General features: G+C 44.1%; 1 protein-coding gene across 22 annotated transcripts in view; it reads right to left on the bottom strand.

The window, feature by feature from the left end:
- OBSCN (obscurin, cytoskeletal calmodulin and titin-interacting RhoGEF) overlaps positions 1 to 25,339 on the bottom strand; it is a 200,494-nt gene that overhangs the window by 147,900 nt on the left and 27,255 nt on the right. For 21 of the 22 annotated variants that reach the window (XM_063324255.1, XM_063324262.1, XM_063324258.1 and 18 more), the window contains exons 6-16: positions 24,722 to 24,988; positions 23,593 to 23,868; positions 19,596 to 19,868; positions 16,215 to 16,490; positions 15,220 to 15,495; positions 14,237 to 14,512; positions 8,561 to 8,836; positions 7,589 to 7,864; positions 3,297 to 3,566; positions 1,898 to 2,173; positions 421 to 696 (exon numbers count right to left, since the gene is read on the bottom strand). In XM_063324255.1, the coding sequence (XP_063180325.1) occupies positions 421 to 696; positions 1,898 to 2,173; positions 3,297 to 3,566; positions 7,589 to 7,864; positions 8,561 to 8,836; positions 14,237 to 14,512; positions 15,220 to 15,495; positions 16,215 to 16,490; positions 19,596 to 19,868; positions 23,593 to 23,868; positions 24,722 to 24,988 (3,018 nt within the window). The remainder of the gene's footprint in view (positions 1 to 420; positions 697 to 1,897; positions 2,174 to 3,296; positions 3,567 to 7,588; positions 7,865 to 8,560; positions 8,837 to 14,236; positions 14,513 to 15,219; positions 15,496 to 16,214; positions 16,491 to 19,595; positions 19,869 to 23,592; positions 23,869 to 24,721; positions 24,989 to 25,339) is intronic. The other variant, XM_063324260.1, reaches the window with a different exon arrangement.

Genomic DNA, 25,339 nt, shown 5'->3' with positions numbered 1-25,339 from the left:
CTTACAGGTAACACTGGAAACCAAGCCTCTGACTTGACAATACACATCAAAAACTATTGGTAGAACATTCAAACTGCTTTATGGTGAGTTTTTCTGTTTTGCTTTGGGTTTTACATGCCAACATTGGGCAGACACCCTGCCACTTTTCACCTTGACCCTGCTCTGAAATCCACTGAGAATCAGCTGCATTGCTGAGTTGTTCTGCTTGCACCAACATGTGGGGATGGAGGTGTGCAATCAGTACGTTCCTTTTCACAGCCCTGTCCTACAGCCACCTTTGTGTGGCTCCCAAAGTTTTTCAAGGATGGAGCTCCCTGTTTTAAGGGTTTTTATAATGTTTTACCCAGAAAATATATAACCATATTCATTTTTCTAAATATTGCAGAGATAGGAAGGCCGTGCCAAAGAATCTTCTCTCACCTGGGACATCAATCTTGAAGGTCAGTTTCTGGCCAGCAGCCTCGCAGGTGTACTCCCCAGCATCTTTCTTCTCCACTTGACCCACCACCAGACGACGCGATTTGCCCTCCGACTCCACCTTGAACTTCTTGCTCGAGGTGATCAGTTTGCCCTCCTTGTACCATTTCACATCGGTCTTCTCCTGGGCCACCTCGCAGCTCAGGGTGGCATTTTCTGATAGTGCAGCTTTCACCTCTTTCTGCACCTTCTCCTTGTTCGTAAACACAACTTCTGGCTCTGGAAAGAGAATTTCAGAGCGTCTCCAGGGTATGATGTTGCATGATCCTCTTATCATGGCTTACAGGTAACACTGGAAACCAAGCCTCTGACTTGACAGTACACATTTAAAGTTCTTAGAAGAACACACAAACTGTTCCATGGTAAGTATTTTTGTGTTTATTTTCTTTTGTTGTCCTTTTTTTTTTTCCTGAAAGAAGCTTTTTTTTTTTTTTGCTTTGTCACAAATCACACTAAGATTAGTATACTTCTGGCAGCAAGCTAGGAGATCACCTGGATTATTTGTATGGCAGGCCCCAGACAAGGCAAGATATATTTTACTTGAAGTTGAGTGCAAACTAACGAATTCTTACTGCGAGGAACTCTCCCTTACTGTGTCACAGCCCCATATCATTGATTCCTTTTGTTCCCAATAGTTGTGTCTGCCACCATTACTGTCCTACTGGCACTAGGTAACTTTCTTCAGTGCAAAGGGTGCTAAGACCAAGACTTGCATGTTTAGGACAGTGTTATTGCCCATCTCATTTTCTTACGCCCAAGTGGTGAAATCCCCCTGGTTCTCCAGTAGACACGTTAGTCAGCCCACCAGCAAACACATCAGGAGGCAGGGATTTGGAAAGCTAAATCCATTTTCCTACACTACAGCCCCAGCAGGGTGATGCTTCTGAAATGAGTCTCCATGACACACTCTTTCCCTATTTGCCATTTACCTGATGCCTTAGAGACCTTAATATATATCACGTCTTATTATCACATCCAACCCCCAGGCTGAAATAAGCTCTTCCAAGAGAAGGAAGAGTGCTGATATCAAGCAGATAGCCAACGGCTCTGCACCATGACCCTTCTCTGAAATGCACTGAGAAGCAGCTGCATTGCAGAATTGTTCTGGTTGTACCAACATGTGGGAATGGAGATGTGCAATCAGCACCTTCCTTTCCACGGCCCTGTTCCTCCAGTGATGGGTAGCTCCAAAGTTTTTCAAGGATGGAGCTCCCTGTTTTAAGGGTTTTATCAAGTTTTACATAGATGCTATAAATACAACTGTATTTATAACTCTGTCCCATTTCTCAATCAGAGCCAGGCCACCCCAAATACGTTCTCCAAAAATTTGAAGCGTAAGAGGAAAAACTCCTATAAAAAAATATTCATTATTCTAAATAATCTAGACATAGGAAGGAGGGGAGAAAGAATCTTCTCTCACCTGTGACATCAATCTTGAAGGTCAGTTTCTGGCCAGCAGCCTCGCAGGTGTACTCCCCAGCATCTTTCTTCTCCACCTGACCCACCACCAGACGACGCGATTTGCCCTCCGACTCCACCTTGAACTTCTTGCTCGAGGTGATCAGTTTGCCCTCCTTGTACCATTTCACATCGGTCTTCTCCTGGGCAACCTCGCAGCTCAGCGTGGCATTTCCTGATAGTGCAGCTTTCACCTCTTTCTGCACCTTCTCCTTGTTGATGAAAGCATCTTCTGCCTCTGGAATTAAGGGTAGAGGAGCAGATTCAGAAAATTTATTTTCACACATACGCCCCTTCCCAAATGCACACATTAGTCTCTGGATTGTGGTGCTGAAGATGGATTTCCCGTTCACATTCCCTGCTGACACTGTCAATGAATGTTAACATTTCAATAACATCCAGTGCCAGTGAAGGACTCCTTTACTGGTAGTCCAAGGCCACATAGATGGCCCCAAAGCTGCTTTCATTTCCACCACTATCATTCTCCAAATTCTGGAGAAAAGAATTTCACATATCCCGAAGCCCAGCAGCACACCCGTGGATGCAGTCTGTTAGAAGTCTATTTGCTGTAAGAGGACAAGCATTAAATTATCCAAACAACCCAAGAGCTGCAATTTGCTTTGCCAGCAAAAGCAAATCCAGTTTTGGGAAACAAACTTTATGAGCCTATTCTGTGTCTATATCTTTATTTCCCAAATGCTCCGAATATCATCATCCCAGAAGTATCTTTCTCTAAGGAATGAAAAGTAGCCAACCCCCAGGGTATTTTATTCGCACTACACCATGCCAGAATCAAAAAAGGCAATTTCATATACGAACTCCTCATTTTGCCTTAAATTTATCGAGATCCAACTGAGGGACGTGTCAAGGTTAAATCCTGTTCTTGCTAATGTCATGGTGAAGAGACGTGGTTTCCTCAGCTACGGCTTCTGACACCAATTCTAGTATTTCCTTTTAGCTTGCAAAGGCCATAATAAAATATCCTTCCTAATAAAAACATGCTTTATTAAAGGAAGGAGCATTCACAAGAGAACGCTTGTGCTCAGAAGATTTTGTGTGTCCTTTAATTTCTCCTGCAATTATTGAATTCTCATTTTGCTATCAGTGCATCTCCACCGTATTGCCAGGGAAATTCCCCAACAATCTCAGCCTGTCCTGGGCTTGGGGTATGGAAATGCATTCTTAGTTTTCAAAGAAAGGAGACAGACCTAACAGTTTGAACACAACCACATGAGTAAACAGGGAGAATTTAAATGCTGGCTCCATCACTGTCTGCTGAGATGGAATTTGCCAAGCCACAGAGCTTTGCTTTCCTTCAATTTTTTCAGGATGTAAACCAGAGATGCAGCAAATTCACTCACCTACAACATCAATCTTGAAGGTCAGTTTCTGGCCAGCAGCCTCGCAGGTGTACTCCCCAGCATCTTTCTTCTCCACCTGACCCACCACCAGACGACGCGATTTGCCCTCCGACTCCACCTTGAACTTCTTGCTCGAGGTGATCAGTTTGCCCTCCTTGTACCATTTCACATTGGTCTTCTCCTGGGCCACCTCACAGCTCAGCGTGGTGTTCTCCTTCAGCACTGCCTTCACCTCCTTTTGCACTTTGTCTTTGTGTTCGAACACATCATCTGCAAGATTGGAAAGAAGGAAAAAACTGGAAAAAAGCCCATGAAAATTAAAACTTTGCCTCCAAGACCATATGGTATTGGGTTTTCGATGGGAGACCACCTGGTAGATTACAGTTTAAATAAAGCAGCTATAAAATTAAAAAGGCTGATAGAGTCAGAGCGAAGCAAATGCTTGAGGAACACTGGCAGGAACAGCTTGCTTTCAGACGGCACAGCTTCTGGCTGCTGCTCATTTGGGCAGCAAGAACTGCCATGCCGGGTCCTTAGGCTTACATCAGCTTTCCCATACACACTCTGTACGGTCACTCTCTGCAGGCCAAGCGGGATGGGCTCTCCTGGGGAAGCAGGACATGTCCTGTTCACTCGCAGAAAAGACTGGGCTGAATATTCACAGTAAACAGGCCATAGTCCAGGCAGGATCATTCATTTGCTAGCACCATCCTCATACTTAGGTCCAAGTAATTTTCAGGAAAAAAAAAACGATAAGGGTTATGAAATGGATGCATAACAACTGGAGTCCCTGCAGAAAGTTTTATATGGAGTTGTGTCCTTATGAAACAGCATCCTTTCCCAGATATATTCTACAGAACATGTGCTACGAATAGTACAAAAATCACAGTCATAAAATAATTTAGGATAGGAGGAGTGATCTCTGGAAGTCATCCAGTCCCACTTCCCCACTCACAGCAGATAAAATTACATTGAGTTACTCAGGGCCATGTCCCATTGCGTTCTGAATATCTCCAGTGAGAGAGATGCCACTGCCTCAAGGCTCCTCTTCCAGTGCTTGACCACCCTCATGGTGTAAGTTTTGAATATCTTTTCAGAACCTCTCATGTTGCAGCTGCTATACTCTGCCTCTTCTCCTATCACCATGCATCTTTGAGAAGAACGTGGAGCTGTGGACTCTATATCCTCCCATTAGGTAGTTACAGGCTGCAATAAACACTCCCCTTTGCCTTTTCTCCAACCTGAAGAAATACGACGTTCTCCAGTCCTCTGGTCATCTTGGTTGCCTCTGTTGGAGCTCTGCCAATAGCACCTCGGATTTCCAGATGTCAAATTCTCCGGTCAGGCAGACATTGAATTAAGAACAGTAATTTGATTTTAGGCTTTATTTTGGCAAATTCCAAGAACATAATTTTAGAAGCTAGGCAGGGGAACTAACCTTGGATATAGGGATCGTAAGATGATCTAGTCTAAAGTAAATAGAGGCATTAACAAAAATCTCTCTGTAACATACTTATTTAGGAATAGCAAACTTGTATGAATCATGACAACTGATTCAGGAAGAAAAGATGAACAATTTGTTCAAGACTCAATGTAGTACCTGGTATCTTCACATTAGAGCGTTCAGAATCTACATCTTACCTAGTGGAAAAGCTGAAAGGAAAAGATCAGCAAGACCAGCTAAAAAATATGTAACTGCCCTTTAAAATCCTTTAAAAGGCAAAGCACAAATAAGGAAAGGAGAAAAGGAGAGCTCTGCTGGAAAGCTGTGTCTCTGAGATCAGGAACTGCAGTAATAAAGCAAGATTTGCCAAAAGTCAGGCTGGATCCAAGCTCGTGAATGAGGTTAAGACACCTAGCAAGGGGTATTCCAGCACCAGAAATATATGTAGACAAGGGAAGAAGCAGGTCATGATGCAGAGAGCGTGAGTTTCATGTTTCAGAGATATTTGTATCACAGTTCTGAAGAAAACAAGCCAAAGCTCCTAAAAGGTGTTGTCCTACAGGCTAATTTGTTTATTTTGGTTCTTACCCTCACTCTAGGTAGATGTTTTGCCCTTCGTTACAAAGCAATGGAGGTTACACGAGGAGGTTAACTGAGTGAGGGACTTCTAAGCTCACACATTATGTTCCATCCTGGGCAACTTTCTTCAATGAGAGCTTTCAGTTGAGTGAATTTCCCTGAGGTGAATGGTACATCTCTACACCAAGTCTAGTTGGTACGCCTGCTCAGTTGTAGCAAGGTGAAAAAACAAGGTGATCTAGGATGAAAGCACAGAGGGTCAGAGGATCCATTTTCCAGTTCTGGTTCTACAGCATACTTCCCCAGCAATCTTGAAGGGGAACCCAAATGGCTCCCACCATTTCTGCCTTTAAAGTGACCAGTAAACCTCTCGGTGGCAAGAGGGAGCCTATTCTTCTCTGCTCTCCTTTCTCGTGTTTACCCATTTGCAAAATCTGAGTAACAACCTCTCTTTGGCAGCAACGGGCTTGGGCAACACTCATCTATGTCTTGCAAACAAAATGCCTGTCCCCTTTTCCATGGTACCCAAGTATCCCAAAGCCTGTCATATGAAAAACACTTCCATAAGGTAGGACACTCTTCTTATCCCTGTTTACAGAGAGGATGTGAGATGCAGAGAAGATTGGCAATAGTGACGTTCTCCCCACATCAACCTGCAGAGAACGGTGCTATTTCCCAATGTCCAAGACATAGGATTTTCTCTCACGAATACGATTATTTCTCAGAAGGCCTAAAAGCAGGCCAATCTTTGGGTTTTCATCCAAAGGTCTCATACAACCTGACGTTAAGTTCTGTCAATGTCTTTCCTTGCTCAGAGAAACACCTTTGGGCTAGGTTACAAGCACGAACAACAGCTGAGGGAACTTGAGTGTCCTGTTGCATCCAGCTGAGATTAAAGTTCTCCTGGTCCCAGGTGAGAAGATCTTTCCACAGGAAGCTGAGAAGAGCTCTTCCTTCAAACAGTGTTTGTTAATTTCCGCCTTTCACAGTTTCATTTATAATCTGGTACAATTTTTCTAACAGCTTCTGCTATCAAAGACATTCACTGTTTGAAATAATCATCTCCGTCTTACCCTGTGCTATTCCTACAGCCTGCACAGAGCTATAGGGAAAAAAAAAAAAGTCACATAACGGAGACATGGAATAAGTGTTAACACAGTTTTTCTGGCACAAAGGAGAGTTGCCATCCACAAAGGAGAACGAGGCAAATTTGTCTCTAATTTCCCTGTAGTCTCACCCCCCAGCAATGCGTATCACAGAATGCAGACATGGCAGAGCGACCAGAATGAAACCAAATAACTTTGTACCTCAGCAAGTCCCACGACCGGCAGTCACATGAGTCTCAGTGCTCTAATGTCATGCTTTTACTCCGGCCATGCTGGGAGCAGGCCAGCCACAAGCCACCTCCAGCATGGAAGGCACATAACCACACTCATAGCTGGGTCCAAAATAAATAGCTCAGAGGTTTGGCTGGTGCACCAGGCTGCGTAGATGCACACCCTTCCTACTAGACTTGGTTAGATTCTAGCATTGAGTGAATTCATTGAAAGAAAGACAGGGCAAATCTTTGCTCCAAATCCAATTGAATTGTCACACATCGCTTCCCGGGATATGCTTTTAATTGCACACATCTTTAAGGTTTTCTTCTGGTCCAGAGTCAGAAAAAAAACACCTACATCAAATTTAGGTTTGTTTTTTTTTTCCTCATAACCCTTTCAAACAAGACAGAGGCAAGGATGATGAGAAAAGAAGTACCGGGTAATATTTTCCTCAAAAATAACTAGCAGCAAGGACAGAAATGTATGCACTGATGATTCACCAATTCACCAGCATACACAAACTACTGGATGCTGATGTGAACTCACCTTCAAAGTTGTATGTGTTGTGTAAGTCCTCACGAAGTCATATTGCCAAACTCTCTCAGCAAAGACATGTCTTGTATAGATGAGGCAGGAAAAACTCTGTCCCAGCACAAATGGAAACTACAGACTCTTAGAGTGGAACTACAGACTCCTAAAGCATGGAAGGATTGTTGTGTCCTTGGCTTATTCTTACATCGTTTTTCTTAATAATCATTGCTGGTCAAAATCAGGGAAAGAATATTAGCCTAAGTGGACTTTTCCCAAAGCATTTAATACTCGACCTTTAAGAATAACCACTTAAGTTCCGTTGTAAACCGATAGAGACCATGGCTGGAAGTAAATCTATGTCAGTAGGAAACTTTCATTATACCTACAGCAAAAAGATATTTGGTAAGATAATCCCTCACCTGCGACATCAATCTTGAAGGTCAGTTTCTGGCCAGCAGCCTCGCAGGTGTACTCCCCAGCATCTTTCTTCTCCACCTGACCCACCACCAGACGACGCGATTTGCCCTCCGACTCCACCTTGAACTTCTTGCTCGAGGTGATCAGTTTGCCCTCCTTGTACCATTTCACATCGGTCTTCTCCTGGGCCACCTCACAGCTCAGGGTGGCATTTTCTGATAGTGCAGCTTTCACCTCTTTCTGCACCTTCTCCTTGTTGACAAATGCATCCTCTTCTTCTGTGGGGTGAGAGAAGCAATTCAAAATCACAGGTATATTCATTTTGTCCAAAATGTTCACAACCAGATACAACACTCTGCTCATGAGACCTTCCTGCAACTCTGTCATTTTGGAATGGTCCCACTCACACCTAAGATACACTTAGACAGGACATGGCCCTCTGTACACCCTGAGGACAACACATCAGCCATTCCTGAGCAAAATGAACCAATGCTCCAGGAGTTAAGGTTCTTCCCATCCCCCTGGAGCCACAAGAAATGTGACTTTTTCTTCCCTAATGTAATGCACACATAAGGGCCCGATCTCACCGGCCACTGGGACTCCAGTGTAAGCCTTGCCCACTGTAGGTACTTCTTGAGCATGATTCCAGACCTATTTTCCTACGCATCTGGGAGCTGACCCTACCTTTATCCCTAGATATTACAACAGCACATGTAAACCTGTTTAATTTTTCTTTACTCTGAAATTAAAAAACAACAAGGACCACCAAGTGGGATTCAGCTCACAGATGAGGACATCTAGCTAGAGGCATCTGTGTGACAGTGGATGCACACAAGCTGCTTGCCCTGATCTCCCACACTACTCAATGAAGATCTAGGCTACACAGACGCTGGAGCCCAGACAGTGATTCATTTTGCTCTGTCATAAGGGGACCTCATGGACCTTTCTGTGATGAGAAAGAACACATCTCCCACCTGTAACAACAATCTTGAAGGTCAGTTTCTGGCCAGCAGCCTCGCAGGTGTACTCCCCAGCATCTTTCTTCTCCACCTGACCCACCACCAGACGACGCGATTTGCCCTCCGACTCCACCTTGAACTTCTTGCTCGAGGTGATCAGTTTGCCCTCCTTGTACCATTTCACATCGGTCTTCTCCTGGGCCACCTCGCAGCTCAGGGTGGCATTTCCTGATAGTGCAGCTTTCACCTCTTTCTGCACCTTCTCCTTGTTGACAAATGCGTCTTCTGCCTCTGAAATAGGGAAACATTAGGGAAAAAAAATACATAAGATATAAATAAATTAGCTTTCAACAAGAAGATATTACATGTATTCTGTGTAGGTGCTCTACAGGATCATTTTTTGTAAGTAACTTGCAGTTCTTTTTATCACACAGAACAATGCACCCTCAAAACACAGTCCATATAATTATCATACCTCTCTGACTAGTCTTCAGGAACAGCTCCAGCACTTCATTTACAAATTTCTTACAATGAAGACAAAAGATAAATTTCCCGCTTTGTGTCTTTATGATAATCCTACACTCCACATTTGGAACTAGCCAAATACACCACAATTATGAGTTGCCGTCTCAACTATCACATTATTTACAGGAATTTACCAGCATCTTGGTATTGTAACTCAATCCTAAAGAAATGACAAAGATACAGCTCTCAATATGGAAATGTACTGGGCCTACAATATTCATAAAACTGGCCTACAAAATTTGAAATATACTTTTCTTTCCTCAGAAATCTCTAATTTTTCAGAAAACTGGCCATAAGGAATCTTCTCTTAATACTTAACACAGGCAACAAGAATGAAGTGTTTGAAGTCACTTTCTTCCACAGTACCGCTTAGAGCTTCCATCTCAACAAGCGGAGTTGGCATCAAAAGGATACCCTGTGTAAATAGTTAGTTTTATGCATTGAAAAGATTCAGTTGTCACCTTGCTAAGTAGGACTGACTGATAAACTGCATCTTTACCGTTTACTTTAATGGTTGTTTTATCTGGTCCTCCTTTTACCCATAACTGGTGTGGTCCCTGTTAGCTTTTATATTAGCGTATATTTGAGATGTGGGAGGACAGACAGACCCTAAATAAATGGGGTCTCCCATTTTTTCATAGAATCATAGAATGTGTTGGGTTGGAAGGGACCTCTAAAGGTCATCTAGTCCAACCCCCCTGCAGTAAGCAGGGATATCTTTAACCAGATCAGGTTGCTCAGAGCCTCATCAAGCCTGGCCTTGAATGTCTCCAGGGATGGGGCCTCCACCACCTCTCTGGGCAACCTGTGCCAGTGTCTCACCACCCTCAGTGTAAAGAACTTTTTCCTAATGTCTAATCTAAACCTACCCTGCTCTAATTTAAAACCATTGCCCCTTGTCCTATCGCTACATACCCTTGTAAACAGCCCCTCCTCAGCTTTTCTGTAGGCCCCCTTCAGGTACTTTTCCACTGATTTACTGTAATAAATAACTGCATAAGAAGTATAAAATATTTCTGGCATGCCTACATGATTGACATCACATAACAACAACTGCCCAGCATTTAGCATAGGCTGCCTTTGCCTGTTTGAGTTCCAGGTATGTACTTGAGCATTGAAGTCCGTGATTTCACTGCTCTACAGAAGCACAAGCTCCAAAATAAACACTGGACTAGTAAGTGTATGGGGCAGCCATTGCTTTTCAGTTGCAGTGCCAGAATGGAAGATAATTCCTCTACCCAGCTTCAGGCCTCACCTGGTTAAGGTGACTTGGGAAGCTCTTGGTTCTCCCTGGCAGTTATGGTGAACCCCATCACAAAATAGTCAGGGTTGGAAGAGACCTTCAGAGATCATCTAGCCCAACCCCCTGCCAAAGCAGGTTCACCTAGAGCAGGTTGGACAGGAACGTGTCCAGGTGGGTTTTGAATGTCTCCAGAGACAGAGACTCCACCACCTCTCTGGGCAGCCTGTGCCAGTGTTCTGCTGGCCTCAAAGTAAAGTTCCTCCTCATGTTGAGATGGAATTTCCTGTGTTCCAGTTTGTGTCCGTTGCCCCTTGTCCTGTCAACTAGGCACCACTGAAAAGAGTCTGGCCCCTCCTCCGAACACCTCTAGATATCGATCAGCATTGATGAGATCCCCTCTCAGTCTTCTTTTCTCCAGGCTAAACCAGACACAGGTCTCTCAGCCTTTCCTTACAAAAGAGATGCTCCAGTCCCCTGATCACCCTTCATAGCCCTCCGCTGGACTCTTTTCAGTAGCTCCTTGTCTTTCTTGAACTGTAGGACCAGAACTGGACAGAGTACTCCAGATGTGGCCTCACCAGGGCAGAGTGTGGGGCAGGGGGAGGATGACCTCCCTCAACCTGCTGGCCACAGTCTTTTTAATGCACCCCATGAGACCATTGGCCTTCTTGGCCACAAGGGCACATTGCACTTCCACAACCTGTGCTACTGCCTTCCTCCCCCCAGTCACTCCCTGCAGCCTCCTAGTGCCATCCTTTACTCCTCCTTGATGACTTTCTCCTCTGCATACGTCTCTGTCATGTCTGTTCTCTGAGTGGCAGCAGCTGCCTGGGAGGACAAGGAGTAGGGGTAAGTTCAGGTCAAGCTCCTTCACTGCTGACCACGGCACTACATGCAATCCCGGGATCCACACCATAGGCTTGCCATCAATATTGCACAGTCCATGGAAAGAGAGAGGTCCTACAGGGAGTCAGCCGAAGCAGCAACCCAGTTTACATGCTCTAAATTTGAGCTCCTCTGTTTATATTGACTGTAGAAGGGGTGTAAGGGGGTGTCATTGTCATTAAGATGTCATTAACGAGGCAGCATACATAGTCGCTGGTGAGTGATGCAAAGCTCAAAGGCACACGTGAGCCCATTTGCAGATGAAGCAGCAATTTGGATCTAAAAGAGCTCAAACACACACCATGGTTTGCCTTCAAAACTGGTTGCAAAAAGACAAACATTCCAACTTCCATCTACAACTCAGATCGTGAATATGAAGGCTGCTCTAAACAAACGAGTCACAAACCAGTTTGAGTAAATGGGTACTGTATTTAAAATTTCTATTTAGCAGGGCAGGAATATTCCAGATGCTCACTTGTCCTCTGCATTCTTGGCCTTTAACATTAAACATTTTTATAGTCGTAGGAAATGTGACCAAATCTTTTAATCAGCTTATGAAGTGATTTATACTAGCCAGTAATTTGTCCTAGAAACTTATTTTAAAGTTAAACAAGCATTCAGATGACATTTCCAACCTCAGCTGCAGTTGGTTAGTGATGTTCCATTGAAATTGAGGAAAACCATTTTCAGGACAGGAAGCCTTGGTCCTCTGCAAATAAGGATTTGATTTGATATCATGAATCTTGAAATAATGAGATTGCAGAATCAGCTTTTTTGGCTACACACCGAGCCCAGTCCCAAGGTGTGCAGCACCTGGTTCTGTTAATATGAAACCAAAAAGCCGTAGCTGCATCACAGTACTCAACGCCGAGCATCTAACCTTCAAGCTGTCCTTAAACAGGGAAAGTTTTTTGCTACCAGCAGAGCCCTGGAGTACAGGAACCCTGAAAAGCTTTCCGAGTGCAATGGTAACAGGATAAATTAAGACTCAGAAAGCCACTGCACTTTGGGATAATCTAGTAAGATGAGGATTTCTGCAGCGAAAGAGCAACCACTCAGAGTACTCATAATCCCTCCTGACTTTCACACTAGATCATTTTCCAGTGAGCGCTGCACTTGCATGTCATGTTACAGTCGTACACATGAGAAATACAGCAACCGTAGCTAGGCAAGCACTCTCCGCTTACGACAGAGGGGGAAAGGTGTTACATTACCCTGTGCAGCCGTGAAGTCATCCGGTTTGAGAGAGAACTGAAAACCTTTGGTTTCCGAGGCAGACAGCTAAGAATAGCCTTCAGCTAGAGAAATTCAAGTGTAAAAGCACTAAATATCTGTGTTTTCTGACTCCACCTCTGCAGGAATGTATGAACTAATTCCAGCGGCTGAGCGTGAACTTGGTTTATACCAATCCATGCCATGGTCTTTCTATCAATGCCCATGTTGGGTTTTCTCTGAAAGGTGCCTCTCAAATCTGGCTTTTCTGTCATCCTTCCTTCGTTGAAGCTGGCAGCTCCCTGAGTGAAAAGCATGAGCTACACAATTCATGACAAAGAGCCAAAGTGCCCCAACTCGCACCCTGGGTACCCCGCGCAGAGCGGGAATTACAATATACGCTTCAGGGAGTAGCAAAGCTTTATGCTCTAGCAGCAGTTGCACATTGCACAAAGACAACGGAGGGCGCAGGATGCCCCAGGAGAGTGGGAGAGCAGTGAAGACTGCAACCTTTACAAGGGAACAGCACATGAGCTATGCCCTGCAAGGACTTCAGGTCTCCAGCATGGCTGCGATCAGGAGAGTCAATAGGCTCCCAACACAGTTGCTCTTCTACATAGCTTGATGAAACGCCAGACCTCTGCCAGCGTTACGGTCCCAGTGAGTTTGATGCCATAAGAAAGCAGAGGAGAAAATAGATTCCCTGTTCTGATCAGCTCAGAATATGAGACAAGTGTAACGTTAACAGAGAGGCATTTGGCTGCAAAGACAGCAAAGTGTTATGAATATGAACAAAACCAAACCAAACCCTTTCTTATCATCCAGTTCAGAAATGATCACTCAGAATTTAGCTGACATGTCCACGGCTGCCTAGAGCCTGAGATAAAATTTACTGGACCTCTTGCAAAATATACTGAGACCAAAGAAATCTCTAGCGTCGTCGGAGTGAAAGGACAGACTCATATTAAATCCTCAGACTCTAAATCATGCTGGTAAGGAGAAAAATGAAAATACAAATAAACATTCCTACACATGACTGATCATTACAGATGCAGGACTCGCCATGAACGGTCAGCACACAGATACAAGCGGTGCAGCTGATCTGAAATTTTTAGGACAATACGCTACCATTAACTCCCAAACCTTCTAAATGCAGCCACAATGAAGTAGGGGCGTTGTAAATGCTACTGTTTAAATATCGCTTGGTAGACAAGTATTTGCACAAATCATAGTTGCGTATCCAATGACAGCTGCTAATCAAAGAATTGCTAGGGGAAGAGCTGGAGGAAAGGTTGTTAAATATGAATCATAATTCAAGTTGTGCGTATCTGTGCCTATTTCAGGTCATCATCCACAAAAGTTTCAGGGTGCATGGAGTTAGCGGCTGTGTTCACACGTGTTTGCATTGCCAGACTGTGGAAAAATTGAAGTAATACTCTGGTTAGGAGAGAAGACATGTAAAGGAAAGATGAAATGTAGAGGGAAGAAAACACAGACTTTTGTGAACGACTAGCGATAATAAGAGGAGGAATAGCAAAACTAATGATCAAATTGGAAGAGGTCGTTTAGCCCAGTGCCTGCTAAACAAAAACTCTTGATTCAGCATCTGAGCCTAAGGAGACGTACAGGGAGTCGAGAAGGTGATATCAGGATCCCTACAGGTAACCAGTATAACTACCCAGTCCTACACAACCTCCCTGAAATGGTAGCTTAAAGTACTTTCTGATGCTGGTCTAACATTTCTAATATTTTGACAGAGAAAACAGGAGAAGACACCCAGACACAAAGAGAAGGCAATGAAACAAAAACCAAAATACGTCTCCCACCTGTGACGACAATCTTAAAGGTCAGTTTCTGGCCAGCAGCCTCGCAGGTGTACTCCCCAGCATCTTTCTTCTCCACCTGACCCACCACCAGACGACGCGATTTGCCCTCCGACTCCACCTTGAACTTCCTGCTCGAGGTGATCAGTTTGCCCTCCTTGTACCATTTCACATCGGTCTTCTCCTGGGCCACCTCGCAGCTCAGGGTGGCATTTTCTGATAGTGCAGCTTTCACCTCTTTCTGCACCTTCTCCTTGTTGACAAATGCATCCTCCTCTTCTGTGGGGTGGGAAAAGAAATTTAAAGTTCACATATATGTTCACACTGTCCAAAGTGTTCAAACCCAAATGAAAAATGTGACAACTTCCCATAGTTCTGTCATTTTGGAATGGTCTCATCCACAGCAAAGATACACTCAGACGGGACATGGCCTTCTGTACACCCTGAGGACAACACATCAGCCATTCTGTCATTTTTGAGCAAAATGATCCAGTGCCTCAGGAGTTCGGCTTCTTCCTCTCTCCACAAGAAATGTGACTTTTTCTTCCCTAATGTAATGCACAAAAAAAATCTCCCAATCTCATCTGCAACCAGGACCCATATGTAAGCCTTGTCCATTCTAGGTACTTCTTGAGCAGACCTGTTTTCTGACTTCTTCCAGATCTATTTTCCTACGCATCTGGGAGCTGACCCTACCTTTATCCCTAGATATTACAACAGCACATGTAAACCTGTTTAATTTTTCTTTACTCTGAAATTAAAAAACAACAAGGACCACCAAGTGGGATTCAGCTCACAGATGAGGACATCTAGCTAGAGGCATCTGTGTGACAGGGGATGCACACAAGCTGCTTGCCCTGATCTCCCACACTACTCAATGAAGATCTAGGCTACACAGACGCTGGAGCCCAGACAGTGATTCATTTTGCTCTGTCATAAGGGGACCTCATGGACCTTTCGGTGATGAGAAAGAACACATCTCCCACCTGTAACAACAATCTTGAAGGTCAGTTTCTGGCCAGCAGCCTCGCAGGTGTACTCCCCAGCATCTTTCTTCTCCACCTGACCCACCACCAGACGACGCGATTTGCCCTCCGACTCCACCTTGAACTTCTTGCTCGAGGTGATCAGTTTGCCCTCCTTGTACCATTTCACATCGGTCTTCTCCTGGGCCACCTCGCAGCTCAGGGTGGCATTTTGTGTCAGGACGGCCTTCACCTCCCTTTGTACCTTGTCCTTGTTTGTAAACACGTCTTCTGTCTCTGTAAGAAAGCCACAATAGTCACACATAACTTTTTGCAGTTACCTTCTCCAGTGCTTAATCAAGTTCCCCCTATTTCATTATACTTGCCCCTGACAGGAAGCATCATGATGGCCCATCAAGACAAGAAAGCACCTTCACCTCTAATTTTGTTGATTCGAGATGAATAGGTGAATTCTGTGATAAAGTCAAAAAACTCACCATTTGATTACAGATTTGAACACGGGACTTAGAGCACCAACATGCACTGCCTGAACCCTCCTCCCTCTTCTCTTTTTCTCTTCCTATGCCTCTCCAAGCTTCCAGTGAATCAGAAGCCTTTGTGTCTTCATATCCAGGAACCATTGCTCTTTTTCTGCCTATTTGGATCACTCAAATTCAGTCATTCTCCATCTAGTCAGAGCTCTTCAAACACCTCCCCCTTCCCTTTTGCTTACCCCTGCACCTCTGCTATGGTCTCGCATTGTGATTCTGCATGAGTTTTTCTGCTAATTATGAGAGGTGCAGAAGTTACCATCCTTGCCCATCAATTTTTTGTGGTTATAACTAGTCATGGATGTATAAGTGTGTGTATAAAGTGGTGATATGATAGTTGGCTGAAAATCAAGTCCTACGGCTGAAATATTTCACCCCAGAGAGGTTGCAAGATGATCCTCCAATGTAAGATACTACCTAAAATGGACTATTTTTTTATCTTTGGCATTTCTAGCATTTTCTCACCTCTGACTTTGACTTGGAATGTTGTTTTGTCATCCTTCGTTTCACAGGTATAGCTCCCTTGGTCTTCCTTTGTCACCTTCTTGATGATGAGCTTGCGGTGTGTCCCCTGGGAGACGACTGTTGTCCTCTGGTCCTGCTTCACCTCAGTTTGATCCTTCTTCCATACCACAGTTCCGCTTACAGCTGACACCTCACACACCAGCTCAAGGTTTTCAGAAGGACTGACTAATATTTCTGGAGTTGTTTTGGGTTTGTTGACAAAACTAACAGCTTCGTCTGGAAAGAAAAAGAGAAAGCAGTTTATGCCTTGGTTCAGGCTTATCAGCACAACGTTGAGAAACAGTAATGACTGAATTTTATTTCATTGCTAATCACACTTAGGTGATCAAGTTTTGCCTCTGGAGGTGCAAATGTACATATGTGTGGATGGTACGATTGCAGTGTAACGATGACAGTGTTAACAGTTATGGCAATAAACTTTGGTTATGAGTCAGAAAAGTCCCTCCAGAGATACAGCAGCGTTCTCTCTACTGGGGAAGTCATTGTCCAAGTTTTAAATCTTCCAGAGAGTTAGTACCTAATGGTTTGGGAGCTGAGTGTTGATGAATCCTTTGTACTATATCAGTCCATTAGGTCTACACTGGGGCATTAATACTGGCCCTACTAAGTCCTAGATAGACATGAGTCCATGCCTACCTGGATTCATAACCAAAATCCACCTAACTGATGTGCATCCGTTTTCTGGCCCCTTTCAGAAGTCAGGCATGAAAGCTCTTACAGAGCACAGACATGGTGGTTTCTATTACCAGAGCCACGAGCCGAACCCGGACCAACATCATGACACCATAAAGCCTGACGTGTGTTTGAATTCACAGCTCCTGTCTCATCACACACATGAATGTTGATGCCTGTCTTTCTGGCAGATGGTGCAAATTCCTTCTCTGATCTTCAGATAATTGCTCTCAGTTACAGTGCAATCACATTCATCTCTCCTACATCCTTCTGGATCTTTTAAATCAAGCTGAGATGCCCTCAAGTTCCTTTCTTAATCACCGTTCCTTTCTTAATCACCATTCCTTGTTTCTTATTTCAAGCAAGTGCTAGGGAATATGTATTGATGACTGACTACACAAACAGCTTTGAAAGGATCTAAAAAGTCTCAGAAAATCTTGTTAGAAGTGATGAGGAGCCTTCTTTAAATATTTCTGAGCTCATTACGGCAGCCCCGTGTTCAAAATATCAGTCACACTGAACTAATTCTTCCCCAGACCAGATCAGGGTACATATGGGACAATCTCATTGATAAGATATTCTCCAACTTCAAGAGGACTAAGTTAATACATCGGGCAATAGCGTCACGTTTTTCTGCTGAAGCTGATCCTCACGGTAGAGAACTCACAACTGCTCACAACTCTCATAGCTCAAGCTGTAGATGTTCCTGCTTCGATACCTCAGCTCAGACTCTGCTAACTGGTGGCCAGACGTATGAGCATGTCATGTGTGCAGCAACAATTTAGTATTTTAATCAGCTCGGGTTCTTTTTGCAAGTGTATTTCTAGAGGTAAAAGCAAAGGCAACTAAGTGAGGACAGGCACCTTGCGTGTAAAATGTGAGCAAACCTTTCCAACACACCCTGTCCCTAAGCTAACGAGCAACATTTGATGAGCACGTCAGGTATTTCATACCCATCATACCACCAGGCCAGCCCTGGCCTGAGGAGCAAGCTGATGGCTGTCGGTTATAGCCAACCTTAGCTTAGTATTGCATTTCTTTTAGCAGCAACTGTTGTTTTCAGTCATTGAGTATCCCAAGGACAATTGCTATGCTACACCCACGCCAGGCACATCTGTGGCACCAGAGAACAAATATTTCATTAAAATTGCAATTATTAGGACTGATCTATTTTTAAAAAATTAGATGGCCAAGGAGGGTATAGTCCCTCCAAAGTCCTGCAGTTGAAGATTATTGGGGCAACTCATCACCATGAAGACAGATTACTCTCCCACGCTGAGACCATCCCCTGACTGTGCAGTGCTTCTTAGCGCTCCGGAAAATTTTTATGACGACACATGAAACAAGGTGAGAGTTGCCTTAGCTAAGGTTTTGTTAACAGGCCGCATCTCAATCTGTGTTCATCAAAAAGTTTGTGGAGATACACAGTTACTCAGCAGATAGCAGCTTTCTTGGTCTGAGCCACGTGATCTTTTGCCGTAGGAGTTACAGGTGAGATTCACCTCAGCTACACGCGGTCATCGAAAAGTTAGATATCCAGTCTCAGGTAACCACGGAGGCTTCCTCTGTACTTGACGTCCAGACAAAGGCAGCTCCAAAAAACTTTTTAAATCCATCTTAGATAGCGCCCATTAAACATTATAAATCAGATGGTATAAATTGCCTTTCAGGGGTACCTTTCACTCTGCATCATTCAGTTTGGATAGGGCCTGGTTGGCTCTTTCAGACCAATTTTTCAGTGGGTAAAGTCAGAGACTATGAATTACACTCAAAGTGAATTTGCATAATGTTGGATTCTCAGCCAAAGAGAACTGGAGGCAGGATGCAGAGTGAATAACCGAGCAAGCACCAGTTCTAAACTGGAAGCAAACCCTCCATCTCAGCAGACCCCATGGCAATCCCTCAAGACCAGTGCCGCGTGAGATTAATCAGCGCTGATGAGTTTTGTAGTTAGCTGATGGACAGCATCATGGTAACATGGATGCACTGTTACAGGTGACACACACCCAGTTGTCACTTCTTTTAAATTGCACTGCACTGCAACATGTAGACACACCACCAGAAGCTTTCAACAAAGTTTCAGTTTGTAATTTAGGACCAGATTAAAAATTAGGCCTCAGACATAGTCAGAAAACCACTTTTAGACGAAAGGTTCCCACCCGGCTACGCAAATCGCATCAGTTGAATTTCACAGCTATCAAATTTCACAGATAAATTCTTGTGTCATTTTATACTCTGGCTCCATCCTGGACTGGAACGCGTCAGCGATAAGCACTTCTGTTCTGGGCTTGACCTGACAGCCACGTGCTTTAGCACGTGCTTTATGCTGATGGGTATGTGCCATCAACTAATGGCTTCACTTACAGTACTGCAGGGAGATGTCTCAGTGATCACAGCGTCCTTTGGGAACAGCAGGAGAGGCTTAACTCTCAAAATCAGGACTTGACTTGAACACATAACAGCATCGTTATATTATTTGCCCACGTTGTGGCTTTGCATAAGGACCACAGTAAGGGTCAGAGTCTCTGAAACAGTGCTCTGCAATCATGGCCTAAAAATCTGGCAATTTACGAGGTAAGACAAGTATAACGAACAAAGTCCTGAGTTTCTGACACAGACTCTGATCCCGTACTTGCATCACAAACTTACCTGAGACTTTTAAATCAAAAATAAGAGTGTCATCTCCAATTTTGCATGTGTATGTCCCTTCGTCTTCTTTTGTCACAGCCGAAGCCACAAGTTTATGCAGTTTTCCTTTATCTTCCATGGTGAATTTCTTGCTGGCTGTGATTTCTTTGCCATCTTTGTACCACTTGACCATGATGTTGGCTTCAGAGGTCTCAGAAACAAATTCAGCCTGTTTTCCAGAGACGGCCCTGATAACTCCTCCAGTTTTCTCTTTGTTTATGAAGTTTGCAAGTGCTGAAACAAAAATTAGACATGCAGCACTGGTAAAGAACTGTATGGACATCAGTAAATACATACAATGCTTACATTTACATTAGGTACTAATTTATCATAAGACCAAATACGCATGTTTAATTATGGATCTAATTACTATATTCTGATGCAGAAGCAGCCAAAATCCAGCCTATATAAACCATGTAACTGATTATCACACATCCAAAAACCAGAGCACACACAACACAGGAGGCTGAGCCAACAGGAGAGGAACCCTAGGCAATAGGGCTTTAAGAAAATATCTGGGAGAGGTGAGGAAAGATACGGCACACGCAAACGGGAGGGAAAGCAACAAAGGTTATTCAGTCCTTGTATTGTAACCACCTGGCAAATAAATCAACTCTAAAAGAGGTTCAATATAATCTAGATAAATTAAATTATATTAAATTAAAAATATATACAGATATCAGAGAAGAGAAGAGAAGAGAAGAGAAGAGAAGAGAAGAGAAGAGAAGAGAAGAGAAGAGAAGAGAAGAGAAGAGAAGAGAAGAGAAGAGAAGAGAAGAGAAGAGAAGAGAAGAGAAGAGAAGAAATAAATCTGGCACCATATAAACACATAGTGAAATAACTGAATCACCAATTGCCTCAAAGCAAATATTCAAAAACCCACCAGTATCTTGGCTAAAAATATGAGCCTAAAACGACAGTCCCATTTTTCTCTAGATAATGTTTCAAACATCTTCTTAACATATTATTTTAGAATAACACACACAATGCAGTCACTTTGTTGGGACTGTGCAGTCAAAGCTACTAAAATCAAAGCCTTGATTATGTACGCATTTTTTCCTTAATTTCAAGAACATGCTTGCAGAGTACAAATTAACAGCTCTTGGCAGAATGCCTGGCAAAAGGAGTTACTATCTTTCGCCACTGATACTGCAGCAAGCAGTTACAGTCCACTATCTGGACCAGCTGATCGTGACTCCATATTTCGCTCCAACAGTGTTGTTATCAGCGTCGCGTCCTGGTGCCACGCACAGGGGTTCTCCTTTGCCTCAAATACCCTACCCACATGGATGGATTTTGCATTTAGTTTCCTTGCTTTTAAGGACATTCGATTTCTCCAATCTGTGACAGCACTTTTAATTACAGACAAATATTTGGTGGAGAACCATCGGCTTGTACAGCGGCAGAGCCTGGACACCTAAAACCAAAGAGTGAGCTGACCTGCCAAGCAGTACACAGGTAGGAAAGAAAAAGAAAACCCCAGTCTCAAATCTCTCTCAATCTAAGACTGAGAAATACTCAACGAGCAAATAAACAGGGAAAGGGAAGGGAAGGACGTGATGGTACAGCCGAGGGCCTCTCCAGTTCTGGTCCTCAAGAGACTCCATTCAATCACCAGCTTCTGGCAGGGACAGGAGCTTGTGTTTGACCTCTCCAGGTCCCCACCAGCCCAGTTTTCTAGGGTTTACTAAGTCTGCTTATTAGAAGTGATATCTATGGGTAAAGAAGTTGTACCAGAAGCATTTAAACCGGGAAAAAACTCCTTTCTTATTGGTTTGGTTTTTGGTTTTTTTTCTCCTGTTTCTCTAATGACTCATAACAGTGGAGCTTTCCTTTCAGTAGGGCAACACCACAGCCCTCCTCCTCTACCCAACCACCTACGCCCATGAAGCCTGCAGGGGCCGAATGCTGCCGAGGCCTCTCCTTCTCCATCAGCATTACTGGAACCCAGCCCACAGGTTACAAGTTTTGGGAGGAAGAAGAGGGAGATGGGTTCATTCATGCACCTTTCACTTCCCCAGAAAACCAGAGTGAAAAATACAACCATGGGAGTCTGAAGGAGACTTCTCAGGTGTCCTGTTTCAGCGCAGGAGGTCATGTGTCAGAGGATGCCTGGCACATGAAGCCGCATGGCAGCGGAGGGACTGCAGTGATAAATGGGCAAGCGTATTTTCTAGCAGGGCTCTTTTGGGCAAGAGTCCCAGCGAGTGACATGCCTCTGGCTGTGGCTCGGCACAGTGGCCTCTCAGCAGCCAGGTGATGCCCACGTGGCCAGAGGCAGCTGACCTGCACATTAAACGATTCACCAGCTGGCTGTGTCCGATTTACAGGAGGAACAGATAAAAGGTGGCAATGCTGAAAGGTAAAATAGTGGAAGGGCATTTGTGAGCCTCATCCTACAAGGATGAGCTATATCAGAGCTGGTTCTCCAGGAATCAAGCTACCAACCGCAGACGCTTAAGTCACAGCTTGTCAACACAGATTTTAAAATAATAGCATTGATTGCTCATTTGACAGTCACATTACAGCGAAAAGCACATGGAAATGTCCATCAGCTAATTCCATTACATCCGTGGGAAGATCTGCTAGTGTGAAAAATTATGCTAAAGAGGCACAGAGAGAGAAAGCCAAAATCAAGAAGAGCTGCCGAGTGTAGACAGTGAATTCCTCCCTCCATAAATCCAGTCACATTATATAATTATTTTTTCAGCTCTCTTCATGCCTCTTTTGAGTTTGCTCTTTGAGAATAACCAAGCAAGTTGTCAAATGCAAAACACGCATTACTCTGGGGCTTTGTTGTCTCTACAGAGACCAAGGAGGGCAAGACGCCAGCAGAATAAGATGACAAAGCACCTCATACGTACTCAGTGCGGAAACGCTGAGGTCATTGCTGGGAAGAAGGTGAGCAGTGAGTTACAGGACAAAACACAGAAATCAAACAGCTTTAAAAAGTGAACTTGCCAGTTCAAAGCAGAATAGCTACAGATCTCAACCCAGACAATGTCTGACAAGAGGCTGGACTGTCCTGGAGTCAGGTTGTATGCTCTGAACCTCAGCAGACATCTAGAAAATACCCATGAGGAACAGTCTGGGGCTACACTAGAGCTTGTCAGCCAAAACCTGGTCCCATTCAAGGCAGAGGAAACTCTCCTATGAACTAGTTCATAAAAGATGGCACAGATGGGAAGGACGTTAATGCTGTTGGTTTCAAGGTAAAGGTCCAAGACTCCATGTCTCACTCTGGGAGTGGACGTGCCCCCATCTAGGCAGCAGGCAATCAGGAGGGGAGGGACTGCCATGAAAGCAAGAACAGCCAAACAACAGGGCAGCTATAAAACAGTAATGGTTCAAATCTAACAAGCAGGAAACATTAAAAGAGAATAACATTTTGCTGCTTGTTCTATACAGCCTTCCATCTGAGGACCTCACAAATAACAATGCATCAAACCATGCAACGTGCCCCGGAAAGGTCTGGTTTTATTCACTGTGGTATTGACAGAAAAACAAACAAATAAAACCCCCAAACCAACAAATACCAAAAAAAATCCCACAATGCCAAGATGATCTCGGTCCATCAGGACTTTAATCAGAGCTGAACTAGCTCCTCAGTGACTTGTCCGCTACCACATCGCAAGTATAAGGCAGACCTGCCACCACGTGCATCATGTCCTTTGTCACAAGAGCACTTTTTCACTACCCATCATCAATCTCATGAAATAACAAGACATCAATTTGAGTGAAAGCACAGTTCTTACCATGGAGACACTGTTAGATCCCAAGTTTACTCCCAGGTTCTCCTACTCTGAGACTACAGACACTGTCAACGCCAGACGTTGCTGGCCAGTTACCACAGCTCCCTGCACCACCTCTGGAGCACTCCCTTCCTGTCCCTTGGGGACTTTGCTGGCTTAGGGTGGGAGCAAGCCATTAACACAAAGCAGCCCAGGCAGTCACATACCTTTCACTGAAAGCTGATAGAGCATTTTGTCCCCTTCACAGGTGCACTCATAAACTCCAGCGTCCTCTGCTGCAGTGTTGCGGATTTTCAGGATGTGCCTCTTCCCCACAGTTTGAAGTTCATATTTTTCACTGGCCTTGAGCTCTTTCCCATCCTTCATCCACTTCACAGTAGCCTCTGCATCTGAAAGCTCAGCCTGAAGTTTGGCTTCCTCCCGCAGCCGAGCAGAGACCTTTTCTACATCTCTGCTCTTGTTGGTAAATCTCACTGCAGCACCTGTCAGGAACAAAGACTTTGTTATTTCAAGTTATATTGAGCTAACATGTCCCTGATACCTGTCTGCTGCAGACTGCGAGGTCTTTGAAAAAGTATTAGGTCCTGTTCCTGCCCTCACACTCATGTCAACACCAAGCGATTTTCTTCCAGTTCAGGAGACCTGATCTCCTCAAAAAAAAACACCAAACCAAAACAAAAAACCCAAAAAACCAAAATGCTCATCTTTCTACTGTTTAATAATATTCTAGAGATGCTTCTGCAGAGATTTTCACCCAAAGTCAAACAGAAAGAATGTCTTTTTGACACCTCTTGCCATGCAATGTAGGTAGATACAGATGTTATTTCGTAGAAGAAAGCCGGAGCACCCAACTTTCAATGCTAAATTGAGTTACACGATACTAACTTTTACATCACACACGTCTATGGCAGACTCAAAAGCCTCCAAGGAAAAAAAACTCTGTTAGTAATTAGTGCTCCTTTACTTTTGAATGGCCCCACTACCGTCAGAACGACTAGCCAAACCTGGAGCTGAAATTATTGCTCTAAGGTGCCGCAGTGGTAGATCTGGTGACAGAAACCACTCGCTGATGGTTGTGAACTGCAGAAATTCATGAGCTGATGTTAAGCAGCCTAGTTCAGATACCAACCAGCTGGCTAGATCCACAGATTCACTCTGAACTCTGTGCTGTCATGGTTAGGTCATTACCAGGACCCACATTAGTTCATACGATGCGATTTCAGGTACTTCCTACAGACCAGGCATCAGTGAAAGCCTCCAGACCAGTTCTAATCACCAGGTCACAGCAACCACCCCTTGACTGGAAGAAGAAAGGACAATGATCAAATTAAATACCTTTCACTCTCATCTTGGCGCTGGTGTCAACATTATTGGCAACAAATTTCACTTCTGCTCCATCGTCATTCTTGGTGACGTTCTTTATGATTAGAGTGTGAGTAGTTTGGGTTCTCTTAATGATGTAGGTCTCACTTTCCTGTAAGACTTTACCATTAAGGTACCAAGTGCCAGAACATGTCGTCGTGAGGTCAACAGTAAAGAGGGCATCCCCTCCAGGTACAGCTTCGACAGTTGTCAGGGGGGTTTTCACAGCCAGGACCGGTTCTGGGAAGAAGAACGACACATATCTCTCAGACCAAAGGACACAAAACTGCCACATCGGAGAATATTCCTTCCTAAAAATGAAGTTCTTGGGGTAAATAAGACATGAGAATAAAATCTTGCAGCCTCATACAGTTTGCATGCACTGAAGACAATTCACAGTTGGTCAACAGGATTTGATTTCTACAACTGCAGGTAACTGACCTCTGGCATTAGGGTGAGTCCTCTTTCTCCAGGGAAAGCCCAACAGCCATATTTTACTGATCTTTTCGCCCTAAGACGTTTAAAGGCACAACAAGCCTGAAACACTTTGACTCCCCAACAAGCGTGCTATTTATTTAATAACTGGTATTA

The sequence above is a fragment of the Chroicocephalus ridibundus genome, chromosome 2, assembly GCF_963924245.1.
Source record: "Chroicocephalus ridibundus chromosome 2, bChrRid1.1, whole genome shotgun sequence".
In the NCBI taxonomy this organism is placed as follows: Eukaryota; Metazoa; Chordata; class Aves; order Charadriiformes; family Laridae; genus Chroicocephalus; species Chroicocephalus ridibundus.
This window is presented reverse-complemented; position numbering and strand designations above follow the sequence as displayed.